The 16,976-nt window shown below is 44.1% G+C and overlaps 1 protein-coding gene across 1 annotated transcript in view; it reads right to left on the bottom strand.

The window, feature by feature from the left end:
- LOC139379100 (RELT like 1) overlaps window positions 1–12,880 on the bottom strand; it is a 50,593-nt gene extending 37,713 nt beyond the window's left edge. Inside the window, exons 1-2 of the mRNA XM_071121912.1 lie at window positions 12,753–12,880; window positions 4,564–4,788 (exon numbers count right to left, since the gene is read on the bottom strand). Of these exons, the coding sequence (XP_070978013.1) occupies window positions 4,564–4,788; window positions 12,753–12,786 (259 nt within the window). The 5' untranslated portion in view covers window positions 12,787–12,880. The remainder of the gene's footprint in view (window positions 1–4,563; window positions 4,789–12,752) is intronic.
- Between the last annotated feature and the right edge of the window lie 4,096 nt (window positions 12,881–16,976).

Genomic DNA, 16,976 nt, shown 5'->3' on the forward strand with positions numbered 1-16,976 from the left:
CAACCCATCTACAGTAAACCTCTCCCCTTTCCTTCTCTAACCCTGGTTGACTCAGAATTGAACCAGGAAGTGGAGTGTAAAATAAACAAGGTTCTTTCCAACTCTTTTGTCTCTAAACAATGTGGAAAGAAGAGGGGTTGGGCCTGGAGAGACTAGAGGTTTCAGACAGTCCGTGGCTAAAATGTACATTTTGGTCCACCAGCCACTGTAGCAGGTAGAATATTTTTATTTTTAGTTAATCTACCAGCCACTCAGAAGGTTTACCAACCAAGATATTGTTTCACCATAATTGCATCAACAACAAAAAAAGATGAGCATGCTTGGTAATGTTTCGACAGCAAGAAATATTAGTAAGAAGTAATATTGTTATATTGCTCAATTTCATAAAAATTGTTTTGGAATCGAGTATTTTAACCATAATAGAGACGAGACTAAATGTTCAGCTGCCCCTTTAAGGGCGGGAGGTTACCGCGGTAACAGGGCCACTCGAGTTCTGTCACGTGTGTGTGAGAGAGATTTAGGATCCGACTAGGGCGTCTCTTCACTATCAGTGGAAGCAGCAGACTCTAACGTTGAAAAACCAGAGCTTGTGAACAAAGCAATGTAAATTGACAAGAAACACTTGGAGAAAGTCTCACTTTGTAGACGTTCGAGTAAACTTGATCAACGTGTATGCCTGTGCGCAGCGCCTCCGAAAACGAATGTATATCGCGCGTCACTCAGTGCGCACTGATCCCCCTGCCAAGCAGTGTTGCTGCGTAGGGTGGGTGAAATACTTCGTCTTTCTTTGTGCAATTAGCAGCTATGGAACAAAACAGCAGAAATACTTTAACAGCTGCATGATTCTAACCCAAACTCGCACATATTCTCATACTTTACTGTCTTTTCATTCGCGAATGTAATGCCATGCAAATTGACCACCCGCCAACGTGGCTGGTCTAATGGACATTCTTACCCGCCAATACCTAAATCTACCCGCAAATAGCGGGTGTTAATGTTATGCCCTGCAGAAGGCACACTAAAAGGCCCAACCTCTAATGGGAATGCCATAGTCCTGTTAGAAAGAACCTACCTATTCTGTAGGTGAAAGGTGAGAGTGGAAAGAAAATTCCCTTCACCCTTTACAAAGACTGCAGTCTCAACCTTCCTTTAGGAAAGACCAGGCATGCAGCTCTATGTCAATGGCTTTAATAAGTGGTAGAGAGAGAAAGAACAGGTGAGTGTGAGAGAGAGAAAGAGAGAGAGAAAGAACAGGTGAGTCAGAGAGAGAAAGAACGGGTGAGTGTGAGCGAGCGAAAGAGAACACACATTCTTTCATACTAGCAGAGGCTGCTACACCCGATGTCACAGGAAGGCTAAAAAGATCATCAAGGACAACAACCATGTGAGCCACTGTCTGTTCTCCCGCTACCAGCCAGAAGGCGAGGTCAGTACAAGTGCATCGAAGCTGGGACCTAGAGACTGAAAAACAGCTTCTATCTTAAAGCCATCAGACTGTTAAATAGCCATCACTAGCACATTAGATGCTGCTGCCTATATACATAGACTGGAAATCACTGCCCACTTTAATAAATGGAACACTAGCCACTTTAATAATGTTTACATATCTTGCATTACTCATATGTATACGCTGTATTCTATTCTACTGTATCTTAGTCTATGCTGCTCTGACATTTCTAGTCCAAATATTTATAGATTCTTAATTCCATTCCTTTAGATTGTGTGCATTGTTCGATATTACTGCACTGTCGGAGCTAGAAACACACAAGCATTTCTCTACACCCGCAATAACACCTGCTAAACACGTGTACCTGACCCATAACATTAGATTAGATGGTCTTCCACCTGCTAAACACGTGTACCTGACCCATAACATTAGATTAGATGGTCTTCCACCTGCTAAACATGTGTACCTGACCCATAACATTAGATTAGATGGTCTTCCACCTGCTAAACACGTGTACCTGACCCATAACATTAGATTAGATGGTCTTCCACCTGCTAAACACGTGTACCTGACCCATAACATTAGATTAGATGGTCTTCCACCTGCTAAACATGTGTACCTGACCCATAACATTAGATTAGATGGTCTTCCACCTGCTAAACACGTGTACCTGACCCATAACATTAGATTAGATGGTCTTCCACCTGCTAAACACGTGTACCTGACCCATAACATTAGATAGTCTTCCATGGAGCTCAGGTGTATTTCCCCTCCAACGTGGTGGTTGTGTTGGAACTCAGGAACAGTTCCAGAGCCTTAAAAAGTCTGAAGTTGAGGTGGTGCATACATGTTCCCTCACTTTCATCTCAGTACTACAGACCTTGGTTCGATCCAGGGCTGTGTCACAACTGTCCGTGATCGGGAGTCCCGTACGGCGGCGACACAATTGGACCCAGTGTCGTTCCAGGTTAGGGGAGGGTTTGGGCGTCATCGTAATATAAGAACTTGTTCTTAATTAACCGACTTCGTTAAATAAAAACAGGTAAACGTTGCACATTCACTTGGTTACACAAAGTACCATTCCTTCCCACATGCAGTCATACAGTAATAACACGGGAATGGTCCATTACTATTGGAGTAGGTGGGGGGGAATGGTCCATTACTATTGGAGTAGGTGGGGGGGAATGGTCCATTACTATTGGAGTAGGTGGGGGGGGGAATGGTCCATTACTATTGGAGTAGGTGGGGGGGGAATGGTCCATTACTATTGGAGTAGGTGGGGGGGGAATGGTCCGTTACTATTGGAGTAGGTTGGGGGGGGAATGGTCCATTACTATTGGAGTAGGTGGGGGGGGGATGGTCCATTACTATTGGAGTAGGTGGGGGGGGAATGGTCCATTACTATTGGAGTAGGTGGGGGGGGGATGGTCCATTACTATTGGAGTAGGTTGGGGGGGAATGGTCCGTTACTATTGGAGTAGGTTGGGGGGGGAATGGTCCATTACTATTGGAGTAGGTGGGGGGGGAATGGTCCATTACTATTGGAGTAGGTGGGGGGGGAATGGTCCATTACTATTGGAGTAGGTGGGGGGGAATGGTCCATTACTATTGGAGTAGGTGGGGGGGAATGGTCCATTACTATTGGAGTAGGTGGGGGGGGAATGGTCCATTGCTATTGGAGTAGGTGGGGGGGGAGTGGTCCATTGCTATTGGAGTAGGTGGGGGGGGAGTGGTCCATTACTATTGGAGTAGGTGGGGGGGGAATGGTCCATTACTATTGGAGTAGGTGGGGGGGGAATGGTCCATTACTATTGGAGTAGGTGGGGGGGAATGGTCCATTACTATTAGAGTAGGTGGGGGTATTTGGCTTGATGACCCTGACCTCACGTCCATGCTCTGACTCACAGTTCTATGACACGAATGATAGAATCCCCCCCCTCCGCCTAAATGGTATTGACCAGAGAAGTGAAGACTAAACCAGTGACCATTCCCCCATTACTATTGGAGTAGGTGGGGGATGGTCCATTACTATTGGAGTAGGTGGGGGGGAATGGTCCATTACTATTGGAGTAGGTGGGGGGGAATGGTCCATTACTATTGGAGTAGGTGGGGGGGAATGGTCCATTACTATTGGAGTAGGTAGGGGGGAATGGTCCATTACTATTAGAGTAGGTGGGGGTATTTGGCTTGATGACCCTGACCTCACGTCCATGCTCTGACTCACAGTTCTATGACACGAATGATAGAATCCCCCCCCCTCCGCCTAAATGGTATTGACCAGAGAAGTGAAGACTAAACCAGTGACCATTCCCCCATTACTATTGGAGTAGGTGGGGGGGGGGGATGGTCCATTACTATTGGAGTAGGTGGGGGGGAATGGTCCATTACTATTGGAGTAGGTGGGGGGGGGAATGGTCCATTACTATTGGAGTAGGTGGGGGGGAATGGTCCATTACTATTGGAGTAGGTAGGGGGGAATGGTCCATTACTATTAGAGTAGGTGGGGGTATTTGGCTTGATGACCCTGACCTCACGTCCATGCTCTGACTCACAGTTCTATGACACAAATTATTAAATCCCCCCCCCTCCGCCTAAATGGTATTGACCAGAGAAGTGAAGACTAAACCAGTGGCAGGAAACCTTGCCAGTTAAACAGAATGACAACGTTCACAATTGTTGAGAAACTATTGCGACATCTTGATTATCTTTCGAGACAAACGAAACACTCTGTACCGTATCTCGGTCACTCAGGCAATCTAAAAACACTAAACAATAAGCTTCTATGTTGCAATAGTAAAAGTGTTTACAAGGAACATCCAATACTAAACCCAACCGAATAGTCTTAACCAAGGTTTCTCCCAATAGACCTAAGATGTTTTAATTATTTCTTTTTAAAGGCCCCCCTGTCTCAATGCAAAACTTTCTACTCAAGTCATGACTGACTACAGCAACAACCAGAACAATAGCATAGAGAACCACATTTGTCCGAAATGTCCCGTCAGTTAACACAAGTGAATTTAAGTGAAGAGTTAGTGTACAGAGGATCGTGAACCATTAAGTTTCAAATCCCGGTTGGCATATGAACCCCTAAATGAGAAAATATTAAAATCGCTCACCTGTACACATCTCCAGATCCTTCTTTTCCGCCTCTGCTACCCGAGCCGCCTCCTCCTCATCCTCAGCCTCGGTGGTGCAGCGGTAACCCTTCCTCTTCAGGATGTGACACACCAAGACCCCCAGGAGACCCAGGAGGAAGAAGACCGGCACCAGGACGAAGGCTATGTACTCTGGGTTCACATGATCGTCTCCTGTGCTGCTACCTCCCCCCGCTGTCTGACCCGCTAGAAAGCAGACCGGTGGAGGATAGGTGGTAGATGGAAGGGAGAGAGAGAAAAAGGGGATATAGATAGAGGTGATGAGGAGAGAGAGAGAAAAAGGGGATATAGATAGAGGTGATGAGGAGAGAGAGAGAAAAAGGGGATATAGATAGAGGTGATGAGGAGAGAGAGAAAAAGGGGATATAGATAGAGGTGATGAGAGAGAGCGAGAGAGAGAGAGAGAAAAAGGGGATATGGATAGAGGTGATGAGAGAGAGAGAGCGAGAGAAAAGGGGATATGGATAGAGGTGATGAGGAGAGAGAGAGAGAGAAAAAGGGGATATAGATAGAGGTGATGAGAGAGAGAAAAATGGGATATGGATAGAGGTGATGAGGAAGGAGAGAGAGAGAGAGAGAAAAATGGGATATGGATAGAGGTGATGAGGAGAGAGAGAGAAAAAGGGCAGGATGAGAGAAAGATGTGAGGATATGATGATGGTTCAATGTGGGCCCTGTGAGTGTGAGAGTATGTATTGGTAAATAAGTTAAGAGTAACCATTTCCTCTATGGATGTCCCTGAGAGTTGAATATCATAGTGCCACAGCTAAGGAATACGCCACACACACCTCAAACTGTGTTTTAGGGGAAAACCCATTGAGCAAACCCATAGTATCCTCATCAATTTGTCACTTTTGCCGTTCAGTAACAATATCAGATATCAAAGTTGATCAGTTACTGAAAAGTGTGGAAGAGGGGGGGGGGGGGGAACTCAAAATGGCACAGAGAATACCCTTCCTAAAGTAGGTTGATGTCAAAAGGACAAGAACAATATAAAACCATACCAGATGAGAAGGAGCGTGAAAAGGGGGATGAGAGAAGGAAAGGAAGATGGAAAAAAATAAGACCATTACATATCGTCAAGAGATGAACAAAATGGATAATGCATGTGTGGTAACCACAAGACACTCCATTAGTCATAATTCAATTTACGACCTAGTCACCACTGACATGTCACATTTTGACTCATATGCTGAGTGGCACCAGATATTCCTACTAGTCAGCAGAGGGAGGATTTAAGCGCTCGTCGGAACTGAACTCAACACTCATTCAGGTGATAATGAATGTTGACAGTGCTTTCATGTTTCCTCGCTCGCTGGATAAAAAGTGCTGTCCCATATTTCTCTCCCCAGCGCTGCGGGCTGTCATGTCCACCGACAGCCCTTTAGAAATGGCCAAGAGAGGAGAGAGAAAGACAGAGACAGAATGTCAGTATCACCGGGGAGACTGCTGACTCCAGGGAGACTGTTATCCCGGTAACTTTCCAGCTCTCCCCTCCTCGTCTCTCGCTCCGTTGTTGTTTTCCCTCAACATACACTCTGGGAAAGTTTATTGGAGAGAAAGATGGAAGCAGAAAGAGATAGATCTGCAAGACACAGAGCAGGACTGTGGTGAAGGCAGTGTTTATCAGGCTTGTTTATATCAGGCCAGTTGGCAGGCCTGTTTATCAGGCCAGTTGGCGGGCTTGTTTATCAGGACAGTTGGCGGGCCTGTTTATCAGGACAGTTGGCAGGCCTGTTTATCAGGACAGTTGGCGGGCCTGTTTATCAGGCCAGTTGGCGGGCTTGTTTATCAGGCCAGTTGGCGGGCCTGTTTATCAGGACAGTTGGCGGGCCTGTTTATCAGGACAGTTGGCGGGCCTGTTTATCAGGACAGTTGGCGGGCCTGTTTATCAGGACAGTTGGCGGGCCTGTTTATCAGGACAGTTGGCGGGCCTGTTTATCAGGTCTCTAAGGGCCATTGCTTGGACGGGGGCCGGCCATCCATGTGCCATCAGGAATGGAGTGACACACACACACCACAAGGTCTCTTTAGTTTGGGGAAAATCTTTCCACTTCCTCTGTGACTGACTGAGGCCAAAACCACAAGGTGCCCCCCCCCCCCCCCCACACACACAAAAAAACCTTTAGCCTGGTTCCGTGTTGTTCTTCCATGTTCACAGAGCTGAGATAACTGGTGATGGTTTGGTCCCACAATCCTAGTGTGCCATGGTTGTGTTTCAGATTATTTTTTGTGCCCAATAGAAATTAATGGTAAATAATTTGTGTCATTTTGGAGTCACTTTTATTGTAAATAAGAATATATGTTTCTAAACACTTCTACGTTAATGTGGATGTTACCATGGTTACAGATAATCCTGAATGAATCGTTAATAATGAGTGAGAAAGTTACAGAGGGTTAAAGACCATACCCTTAAATCAAGGGGTGTCAATCATTTCAGACAAGACTGTCTTAGATATTCCTGACTGAATCTGGCTCACAGAAGGGAAAGGTATGAAGGGGGGGGGGTCAAAGGTTACAGTGCGTATCTTCCCCCGTCTTCTCCTGACATTTCCCACGTGAGACATTCCATCCAGTGCCACATGAAGCAGACAATCGGGCCATTGTGTTTCCCTCCGGTGTGCGTCCCGTCTGTGTGCGAGGGAGTGAGAGCGTGTCTAGTGACTGTGTGTTCTATGTGACGGTGTCTACATGTGACCGTACGATGTATAAACATACCACTCTCGGTGGGTGTGTGTGTGTGTATATGTCTTTGTGTTTGTTCCCCCATTGTCCCTCTCCCCCTGAAGCATCTGACTGTGGTCTACTCTGAACACAGTCTGATGAGTTCTCTCTCTCTGTTCTCGTTTTCCTTTATAGGATGTGAGTGGGCGGAGCTGCGAGGGTCGTCCGTGAAATGGGACACACCTCTTCCCCCTCCCCCCCAATACGTAGAGGAGACTCTCTCCACACAGGCATACTGTTGTTTTTTTTGGTTGGGGCCTTTTGGGGGCTTCTTTGCATTGTATTTGTTTTGGCACTCACACTACACTGTTACCTGGATATAGTTAACTAATATATTTTAAATAAAGTCATTTTACCATCTCCGCACCGTCTCCTTCTTTGTTACGGGCTACGAGCCGGGTCACGGAACCTTAGCGTATCCATCCCAGTTACCTGCCAACAGATCCAATGTTTGGGGTGGGGGGTCAAGATATGGATGTGTGTGTCGTACCACATCAGAACCCAAAATATGAGCCTATTTTACTCCAATGTTTGTTGACAAACACTGTATAGCCTCAAAACCTAGTTCCAACTATAAATGTGTTATATCATGGACGGTCAGTCCAGACTGTATAGCCTCAACCTAGTTCCAACTATAATGTGTTATATCATGGACGGTCAGTCCTTGCACCCATATCTCAGTGTATTCATTTGAGAAAGGTTACATTTCTCCTGCCTCATCCCTCACTTTACACATAAAACGCCTGATTGGATTAAACTACACACAATGAATGGACAGTTTAGGGGTGCATTTCAAGTCTGAAGAGGCTTCCTCACCTCCGTCTAACACGTTATCCTTCTCGAACTTCTACAACAGCAGGTCCCAGAGCATCCCATTTTCCCCTCCCTTCTCTAGCTCCGTGTGGATCATACACATCATCTACAGAGATGAATGCTACTGTCAGAGGAATTAAATCCTATATCGTCTCTTCAGATTTCCTGCCGCTGTGGTATGCATCCCCAGATCCATACAGACACCGCCGACAACAAATAATCTGCGCAATAAAAACACACCGGCAAAAATGAATGACTGTAATTTGCAGTGATGCGACATGGGAGATGAGGATTTTATGATGGTTCAATGTGGGCCCTGTGAGTGTGAGCGTATGTATTGGTAAATAAGTTAAGAGTAACCATTTCCTCTATGGATGTCCCTGAGAGTTGAATATCATAGGCCCTGGTCTCTACATATTCCTTAGCTGTGGCACTACGCCACACACACACACACACACACACACACACACACACACGTCTGAAACTATGTTGTAGGAGATTTCAGCCATTGAGGAAACCCATAGTATCCTCATCAATTTGAACAATACCAGACTATATCAAAAGTCGATCGGTTAATTAAAGCGAGGAGACGGGGGAACTCAAAATGGCACAGTGATCCCCTTCCTAAAGAAGGTTCATGTCTAAAAGGACCACGGAACATGCCAGTCATTATTGTCCAGTGGTTGACATTCACCGAAGCAGAAACTTCCCAGACATGTTGTAGGTGTACGGAACTATTTTCATTGGTAGGTCCAGAGGTTTATGTCAACACAGGTCTCTGGGTAAGTTTACTGTTCAACGGGATCTAGAAGGCAAAAAAAAAGGGAGCTTCCTGCTATGTGTCAAGCGGAATGGTTCCACTGAGGACAGATGAGAGGATGTGGTTGTCTTTTTTTCCCCCCCATGAGGCTGTCCAACTACTTGTATTACATTTTAGACAAAGATAACTAGTTACAGAATGTATTAACACGGCTATAAATCACTGAAGCAGAATCATATAAAAACCATTGGAGCATAATCAGGCTAGTCTGATGTCACAAAAGAACGTAAGAAAAAGTACCTACTTTTAGGTGAAATTTATGCCTAATTGTCCAGAGAATTCCCTGAATTTTATGCATGTCAAAACTCTATTCCCTGGAACAGCCACTGATCAACAAAACGGAGTTACGAGTGTCCTGCCCATTAGGAACAAGACTCGGCTGCTGTCTTTGATTCCCTCCTAGCTCCGGCATACACAGAGCACCGGGCAGAGGAATGGACAGACCGGGGACACACATCTTACAACCACGTGCAGGTCTACACTCCCGTGCTTAAACCACGTGTTGAACGTTTGTGTTTAATCAAATGAAGGCTGAGGATTACGTTTTGGGCCTCTTGTGAGCGACAGGCAACAGCTGCACGGTCACAAAGCTGTGTTAGTCACGAAGGAGGACGAAGCAGAACCCCCATATCCTCAAATGTCATATCCTATGTTATTTTACACGATGATCTAAAAGCTTAGAGCCAAAGCAGGAACTTAAAGTCATGTGTTTTTGAGGACTTGTTCTTGGCATGTCAATGGCAATAATAACTCTGGTCTTCCTCCACTCAAATGGAATTAACGCTTGTCGTTTCACATTGTAAATTATGGGAGCGTTTATACTGGTTTGGGCATTACATTTAAATTCTTTAACCAGACAGCAGAAGTCATTCTGCCTGTGGATGCCTCATCTTCATACAGGACGCCACATGTTTAGACCTACACTACACTACTCTTTACTGTCCATACCGCCTTACAATTACAACAGTACACATTTAGATTAAAAAGAGTTCAATAGGTCAGGATTGGCCTATTATAGCTGCAGTTTTACATTTTGCACAAGGTGACAACAGAAACACAGGGCTTAGGCTGGACAGCCTATGCAACGTGCCTCACAGGAAATTCAAAAGCATAGCCCTTGGCAAAAGTATCCACTTTGGTGATGAAACTTTGTATCACTGTAGGCAGGCTGGTCTCAGACTAGACGTAACATTGTAGACGAAAACCCAGGGAGATTAAATTAATATGATATGTTACCATACCATAAGACTAAAGGTTACTTGGTTGGTCAGGGTAGATCTATAAACAAACCAAAAGATTCAAAACACACAATCTCATCATGGACAACTTCACCATGTTAGCTAACCCTTCCCCTAACATATTGTACAAACTGCAATTTGTAACATGGACATCCATTCATTAACACAAACGTAAAATAAAACTATATACACACACACAAAAGTATGTGGACACCCCTTCAAATGGGGCGGCAGGGTAGCCTAGTGGTTAGGGCGTTGGACTAGTAACCGGAAGGTTGCAAGTTCAAACCCCCGAGCTGACAAGGTACAAATCTGTCGTTTCTGCCCCTGAACAGGCAGTTCCTAGGCCGTCATTGAAAATAAGAATTTATTCTTAACTGACTTGCCTAGTTAAATAAAGGAAAATAAAAATAAGTAGATTTGGCTATTTCAGCCACACCCATTGCTGACAGGTGTGTAAAAATCAAGCACACCGCCATGCAATCTCCATAGACAAACATTGGCAGTAGAATGGCCTTACTGAAGAGCTCAGTGACTTTCAATGTGGCCACCTTTCCAACAAGAAGCCACCTTTGTCATATTTCTTCCCTGCTAGAGCGGCCTCGGTCAACTGTAAGTGCTGTTATTGAGAAGTGGAAATGTCTAGGAGCAACAACGGCTCAGCCGTGAAGTGGTAGACCACACAAGCTCACAGAACCGGACCGACGAGTGTCCCGAAACGCATAAAAATTGTCTGTCCTCAGTTGCAACACTCACCACAGAGTTCTAAACTGCCTCTGGAAGCAGCGTCAGCACAAATAATGTTTGTCGGGTGCTTAAGGAAATGGGTTTCTACGGCCCGAGCAGCTGTACACCAGCCTAAGATCACCATGCGCAATGCAAAGAGTCAGCTTGAGTGGTGTAAAGCTCACTGCCATTGGAGCAGTGGGAACGCTTTGTCTGGAGTGATGAATCACACTTCACCATCTGGCAGTCTGACGGACAAATCTGGATTTGGCAGATGCCAGGAGAAGGCTATCTGCCCCCAATTCATAGTGCCAACTGTAAAGTTTGGTGGAGGAGGTATAACAGTCTGGGGCTGTTTTTCATGGTTCGGGCTAGGCCCCTTAGTTCCAGTGAATGGAAATCTTAACACTACAGCATACAATGACATTCTAGATTCTGTGCTTCCAACTTTTGGGCAACAGTTTTGAGGAAGGACCTTGCCTGTTTCAGCATGACAATGCCCCCATGCACAAAGCGAGGTCCATACAGAAATGGTTTGCTGAGATCGGTGTGGAAGAACTTGACTGGCCTGCACAGAGTCCTGACCTCAACCCCATCAAGCACCTTTGGGATGAATTGGAATGCCGACTGTGAACCAGACCTAATCGCCCAACATCAGTGCCCGACCTCAATAATGCGCATGTGGCTGAATGGAAGCAAGTCCCCATAGCAATGTTCCAACATCGAGGGGAAACCCTTCCCAGAAGAGTGGAGGCTGTTATAGCTTCAAAGGGGGGGACCAACTCCATACTAATTCCCATGATTTTGGAATGAGATGTATGTGGACACCTGCTTGTTGAACATTTGATCATGTAGTGTATATCAGTTATTTGTATGTCCCGGATGTTCCTTTACTATGTTAACCTGAGGCCAAGTTGCTGTTGGCTATCCAATAGCAGGTTTATGTAAGGCTACTCTGTTGCAACTAAACCGGGTATACACTACACGATTTTGTGTAGTGTATACCAACGCTCGTTCAACGTGAGCGGGTAAAAGACGCAATCGGAGGGCTCGTCTTTGAGCAGTCCTAGACGTCCCGATATTTTCAAACATGTTTGATTTTAATAATCATAAAAACAATCTATAATGCTCATTATAGCGTAAAATGTGCCACGAAAAGTTTTGAGAACGGTGATCTGCAATAGCCAATAGGAGAAGTCGCCAGTGTGATGACGCTGTTCAGCCAGAATGTGTTGACGCTCCATCCTGGAGCGATGCCTTCTATTTGAAGTTTTGGACTTGCTTTTAACCAAAGCAACAAAAAAAAGTGTCAAAACAGCTCTGAAATTCACAAACAACGTTATTCAATTCAAAATGTTTGCTAGATTTTGAACTGTATGGTATGCGTGAATGTCTGACTTTGTCAGGCTTGCAGTTGAGCCACAGCTCGTAACTACGTTAAAATCTAATCAAATCATTGTTTTCGCCAGACAACATGGTATCGAGAATCGTCAGTGAAGACTCTAGTAGTGTAACATCGTTTAGTGTGCGCGCCACACACACAAAAATACTACCGGAGAGACGGTCGTTTAATTTGAAAGGCTCAGCGATGTTAGGATTTTGAAAAGTCGTGGTGTTCCCCCAGCCGCACCTTACAGAAACCTCGACTATGAATTAATTATAAGTAGCCACGGTACATACACATGACATTGATCTGTATCTCATGGTGCAACTTGTAGAGAAATTAAGATGTCAACATCACAAGTTCAACTGAGTCTGCATTGATTTCATTTAAGGAGGCGGATGCGAGAATTGGTCCAAAACACGAGGTAAATAAGTTGATAACTTACGTGGTACAACACTGATCCCAGTTGAATTAGCCATGCTCAAAACTACTACTGCCCGAATGTGTGGCGATGTTTTCGGCTTGTGGCAGTCTAGTTTGGACGCTGGCACCTACGACCAAGGAGGACTGTGTCTGTGGAGGGAGGGATATGGTGGTCACTACAGTCACAAACCCCGCCTATTTCTTCAATTCTCTCACAATGTGATTTTAAGCATAACCTTCAATTAAGATCAAAAAGCCATTTGTTGTTTTCATTCATTTTTACGATATTTTCATTTTTTACTTTGGCTGTGGTAATTAGTGGAAACCGAGGGAGGCGCGTTCATTTTGACTTTTTGCCCTGAATCGAGTTTGTATTTCCTCATTCGTATCCGAGTTCGGGAGGAACACCCTTTTCTTAAAGCTGTACCATACTTTCTTAACGAGCGCTACGTCTGTGCGAAAAACTGATCTGTAATCAGAAATAAAATGGGTATCAATTCCAGCTTCATTAAAAAAATTTTTTTTAAATACAGTTTATATGCATTATTTTGGATAATATAGTGGTAGGCCTACATCCAAATATAATTGATCAATGTAATAGACTGTGGTTTATTCGCTTGTTAGGCTACCATATATTTCCCACAGTGCAAACTTTAAAAGGTTTTATATTATATTAATCATGTGCATTGTTTTTATACCTCTTAATGTACTCCCCTTCAGGGGCAACCCATCTTTCAGGGCAAGTGCAGAGCCCCACCTGTTTTGAGCCCCACCTGTTTTGAGCCCCACCTCTTTTGAGCCCCACCTGTTTTGAGACCCACCTCTTTTGAGCCCCACCTGTTTTGAGCCCCACCTGTTTTGAGACCCACCTGTTTTGAGCCCCACCTGTTTTGAGCCCCACCTGTTTTGAGCCCCACCTCTTTTGAGCCCCACCTGTTTTGAGCCCCACCTCTTTTGAGCCCCACCTGTTTTGAGCCCCACCTGTTTTGAGACCCACCTGTTTTGAGACACACCTGTTTTGAGCCCCACCTGTTTTGAGCCCCACCTGTTTTGAGCCCCACCTGTTTTTGTTGTTGCCTGTTTTGCATGTTATTTTGGCAAACAATGTACAAAAAAATATTGCTTTAATTAAGCTGCATACAAACATGGTCTCTTTTTTGCTTTCTTGAGCAAGGCAGCTCCAAAATGCAGGTGTTTCAGCCTAATTTATTGCTTTCTGAGGTGGTGGTGGTGGGGCAGCCAGCGGAGTTTAGGGGTTGGCAATGTTCTCTAGTTGCGTCATGATTGGCTCAGTTTTCTGTCATTCAGGGGTCACTACTTCACTGCAAAATCTTCAAGGAGAGCTCGAAAATTCAAGCCCATTGGGTGCTGCCATAGAGTTACATTAGAAGTGCCCATCCAAGTGGGCTCAAGGTCATTGGCCACAGACAACATGATGTAATCACGTTATTTATACGGTAGATTTGATTGGACTGATCATGGCAACGTCATACTTTCAAAATCTTAGCTAGCAAGTTAGACAAGCAGTCATCTTGAATCAAGTTGACAATCTACTGCCAAATCCTTTTAATTTCTTGTCATATGAAGAGAAATTATTACACAACAAGTTTGAGATCGCAAATTCAACAATGAGTGGTTGGGAAGGAAACAGTGGCTAACTGGAACCGTTGCAAAGCAATCACTAGCCTGCTATTCAGTGGAGTGGGTGTGTGGTCCAAGTCTGGGTTTAAGGGTCTCTTTTCTGTCACGACAGCATGACCTCTGCCACATTCAAAACAACTGGAAACTCTGAAATCTCAGACTTCAGAGAGTTCAAGACAACTGGGAACTCTGGAGAAAAAAAACGAGCTCCAACTGGGAAAATATGGTTTTGAATGGTCATCCGACCCAGATTTCCAAGTCGGGAATTCGGGCCTCTTTCTAGAGCTACGACCTGAAGATCACTGCCGTCATGATTCAACCTTGTTTTTTTCAGAGTTCCCAGTTGTCTTGAAAGTACCATAAAGCAAGAGAATGCCAGACTTTGATGACAAAGTTCGATGACAAAATTTACCCACAAGTGAGCACAACAACGGGTGTTCAAAAATGTATTGTATGCTGCTGCATAAATTATGTAATATGCCAGAGAGATATGTAGACTGTAGCTAAGAAAGTAATACTAAGTGTATGTTGTGTAGTAAGCTGTTAGTAGCTCATGTGCCTCACCATGATCATTTGATCCCTTTCCCCCTCCTACTGTTCTGACTTGGTGGTGCACATGTAGCCTATAGCCTGTTTTAGAGAAATGTCATCATCAAATATTGTAAGAGCTTTCATTGTCTGCTGATATTCCCCCTTTATTTATCCTACAGTTCTTACTTGGTGTACAGGGAGAACACTGTAAGAACAGCCCATGTTCTGAATTCTGTCGCTGTACATTTCAAAAGTGCTGAACAAATAGTTAGACTACGTCGGTCCTAGCTCACTCATTAATGTCTTCATCTAAATTACGGACTGCCTCTCCTCTGCTCGTTGTCCCCTTATACCATAGTTTATACATCTCAATTGTCAGTAGAAACCACATTTTTTTAAGCAAGTCAGCCATATCAGCTATGTTTTTTGTAAGGGCAGTAAATGAGGCTGAATGAACTGTTTCGATGCCAGACAAGGCCCTGCTGATAGCCAGGTGTAGCAGTGGTTTCACTCCCATGGTGCAGGAGCTTCTTTAAGTGTTTTGCAAATTTAACGATGTGAAAAATGAATGGCTGAAAAACCATTGGAACCATTTCCGTGTTTTTATGGGCATTTATGGGGTGGCACAGTGGTCTAAGGCACTGCATCTTAGTGCTTGAGGCGTCACTACAGACACCCTGGTTCAAATCCAGGCTGTATCACAACTGGCTGTGATTGGGAGTCACATAGGTTGGTGCACAATTGTCCCAGTGTCGTCTGGTGTATGCATCATTGTAAATAATAATTTGTTCTTAACTCACTTGCCTAGTTAAATATTTGTATTTATTTAAAAAAGGACACATCCACTGTGGTGGACCATATTCCTAAACTTGAAAAACGATTAAAAAAAATGGCGACAATAGTACTGTTTGCCCCTTTTGAGACGACATAACCAGGATATGTTTCCTTAAAGTAGATCAATTCTGACTAAGAGAACTACAAAGATATGTCATGCATTTCTACGTTTGTGCCGAAGAGATCTTACTCGCATACTTTTACATCTAACAAAAATGTTTGGTGCTGTATTTTTCAATGGGAGAAAAAAAAATGTGCATGAAAACGAATCGCCTCTCATTGAATGACAACACAAACGTAATGAAAGAATCCCTACCAATCACCGACGAAGGGGCGTAGACTTCAGCTCCGAACTTCCGCCTTCCTCCATAAAAACCCTCGCTGAAGTCCAAGACTTTCGTCATGAAATAAATTAATATATTTTACCCAACTGTTTCTACTTCCAAGCATGCTGACGCCTTAAAATACCTTAACTTGAAAGAAAAAAAAGCTTATTGTTTCAGTTTTTTTTTTTAGGGACAATAAATGTATCGTACTTAGGCAAACAACAACACAATGTAATGAAGCATGTTCTTGTTTTCAAGTCAAACTGCAGTGAATAGCCTATGTCGTTTGAAAAACGACTCAAAGGCGTGGTTCACTTCGAAATAACTGCTCCGTCGCCTGTCTGATTGGGTAACCATTTGGAAGCGTAATGGGGTTTTTCCTCGGCAGTTTAGCCTACAAGGTCCAGGCACATTAGCAGGCCAGTAATATGGTGTAATTTGTCAGGATGTATCGAGCTAACAGAAACATGCAAATGGCTGGATTTTTAGTGGCGTGTATATGAACTATGATAATTATATGCGAGCAGAGAAAGTTGTATCCGTAGTTTCAGCGTTTGGCTATGGAGCCAGATACCTGCCAAAAGGTCGAATGTCGGGACCGTAAGAAAATCCATAAGTAAATTGTTAGGATCGTTAAAAAAAAAAAAGCCATGCGTAAATTGTTAGGATCTTAAGAAAATCCATAAAATCGTTAAAAAAAAAGCCATGCGTGAACCATGAACGTAAACGTGACATTTAATCTGTGAACATACCAACGCCGTGTTACGATTACAGACTAACATTTAATGTTTCAACTAATCTTGTGTTACAATAATACCTTTCAGAGTTTTGGCAGTTTCATCTCACCAACAAAAAAACACCAAACGTCTGTGAGGAGTGCTACTCGAACAAGCATAACTCTGTATAAAAAAACG

This window comes from Oncorhynchus clarkii, chromosome 21, assembly GCF_045791955.1.
Source record: "Oncorhynchus clarkii lewisi isolate Uvic-CL-2024 chromosome 21, UVic_Ocla_1.0, whole genome shotgun sequence".
Taxonomy (NCBI): domain Eukaryota; kingdom Metazoa; phylum Chordata; class Actinopteri; order Salmoniformes; family Salmonidae; genus Oncorhynchus; species Oncorhynchus clarkii.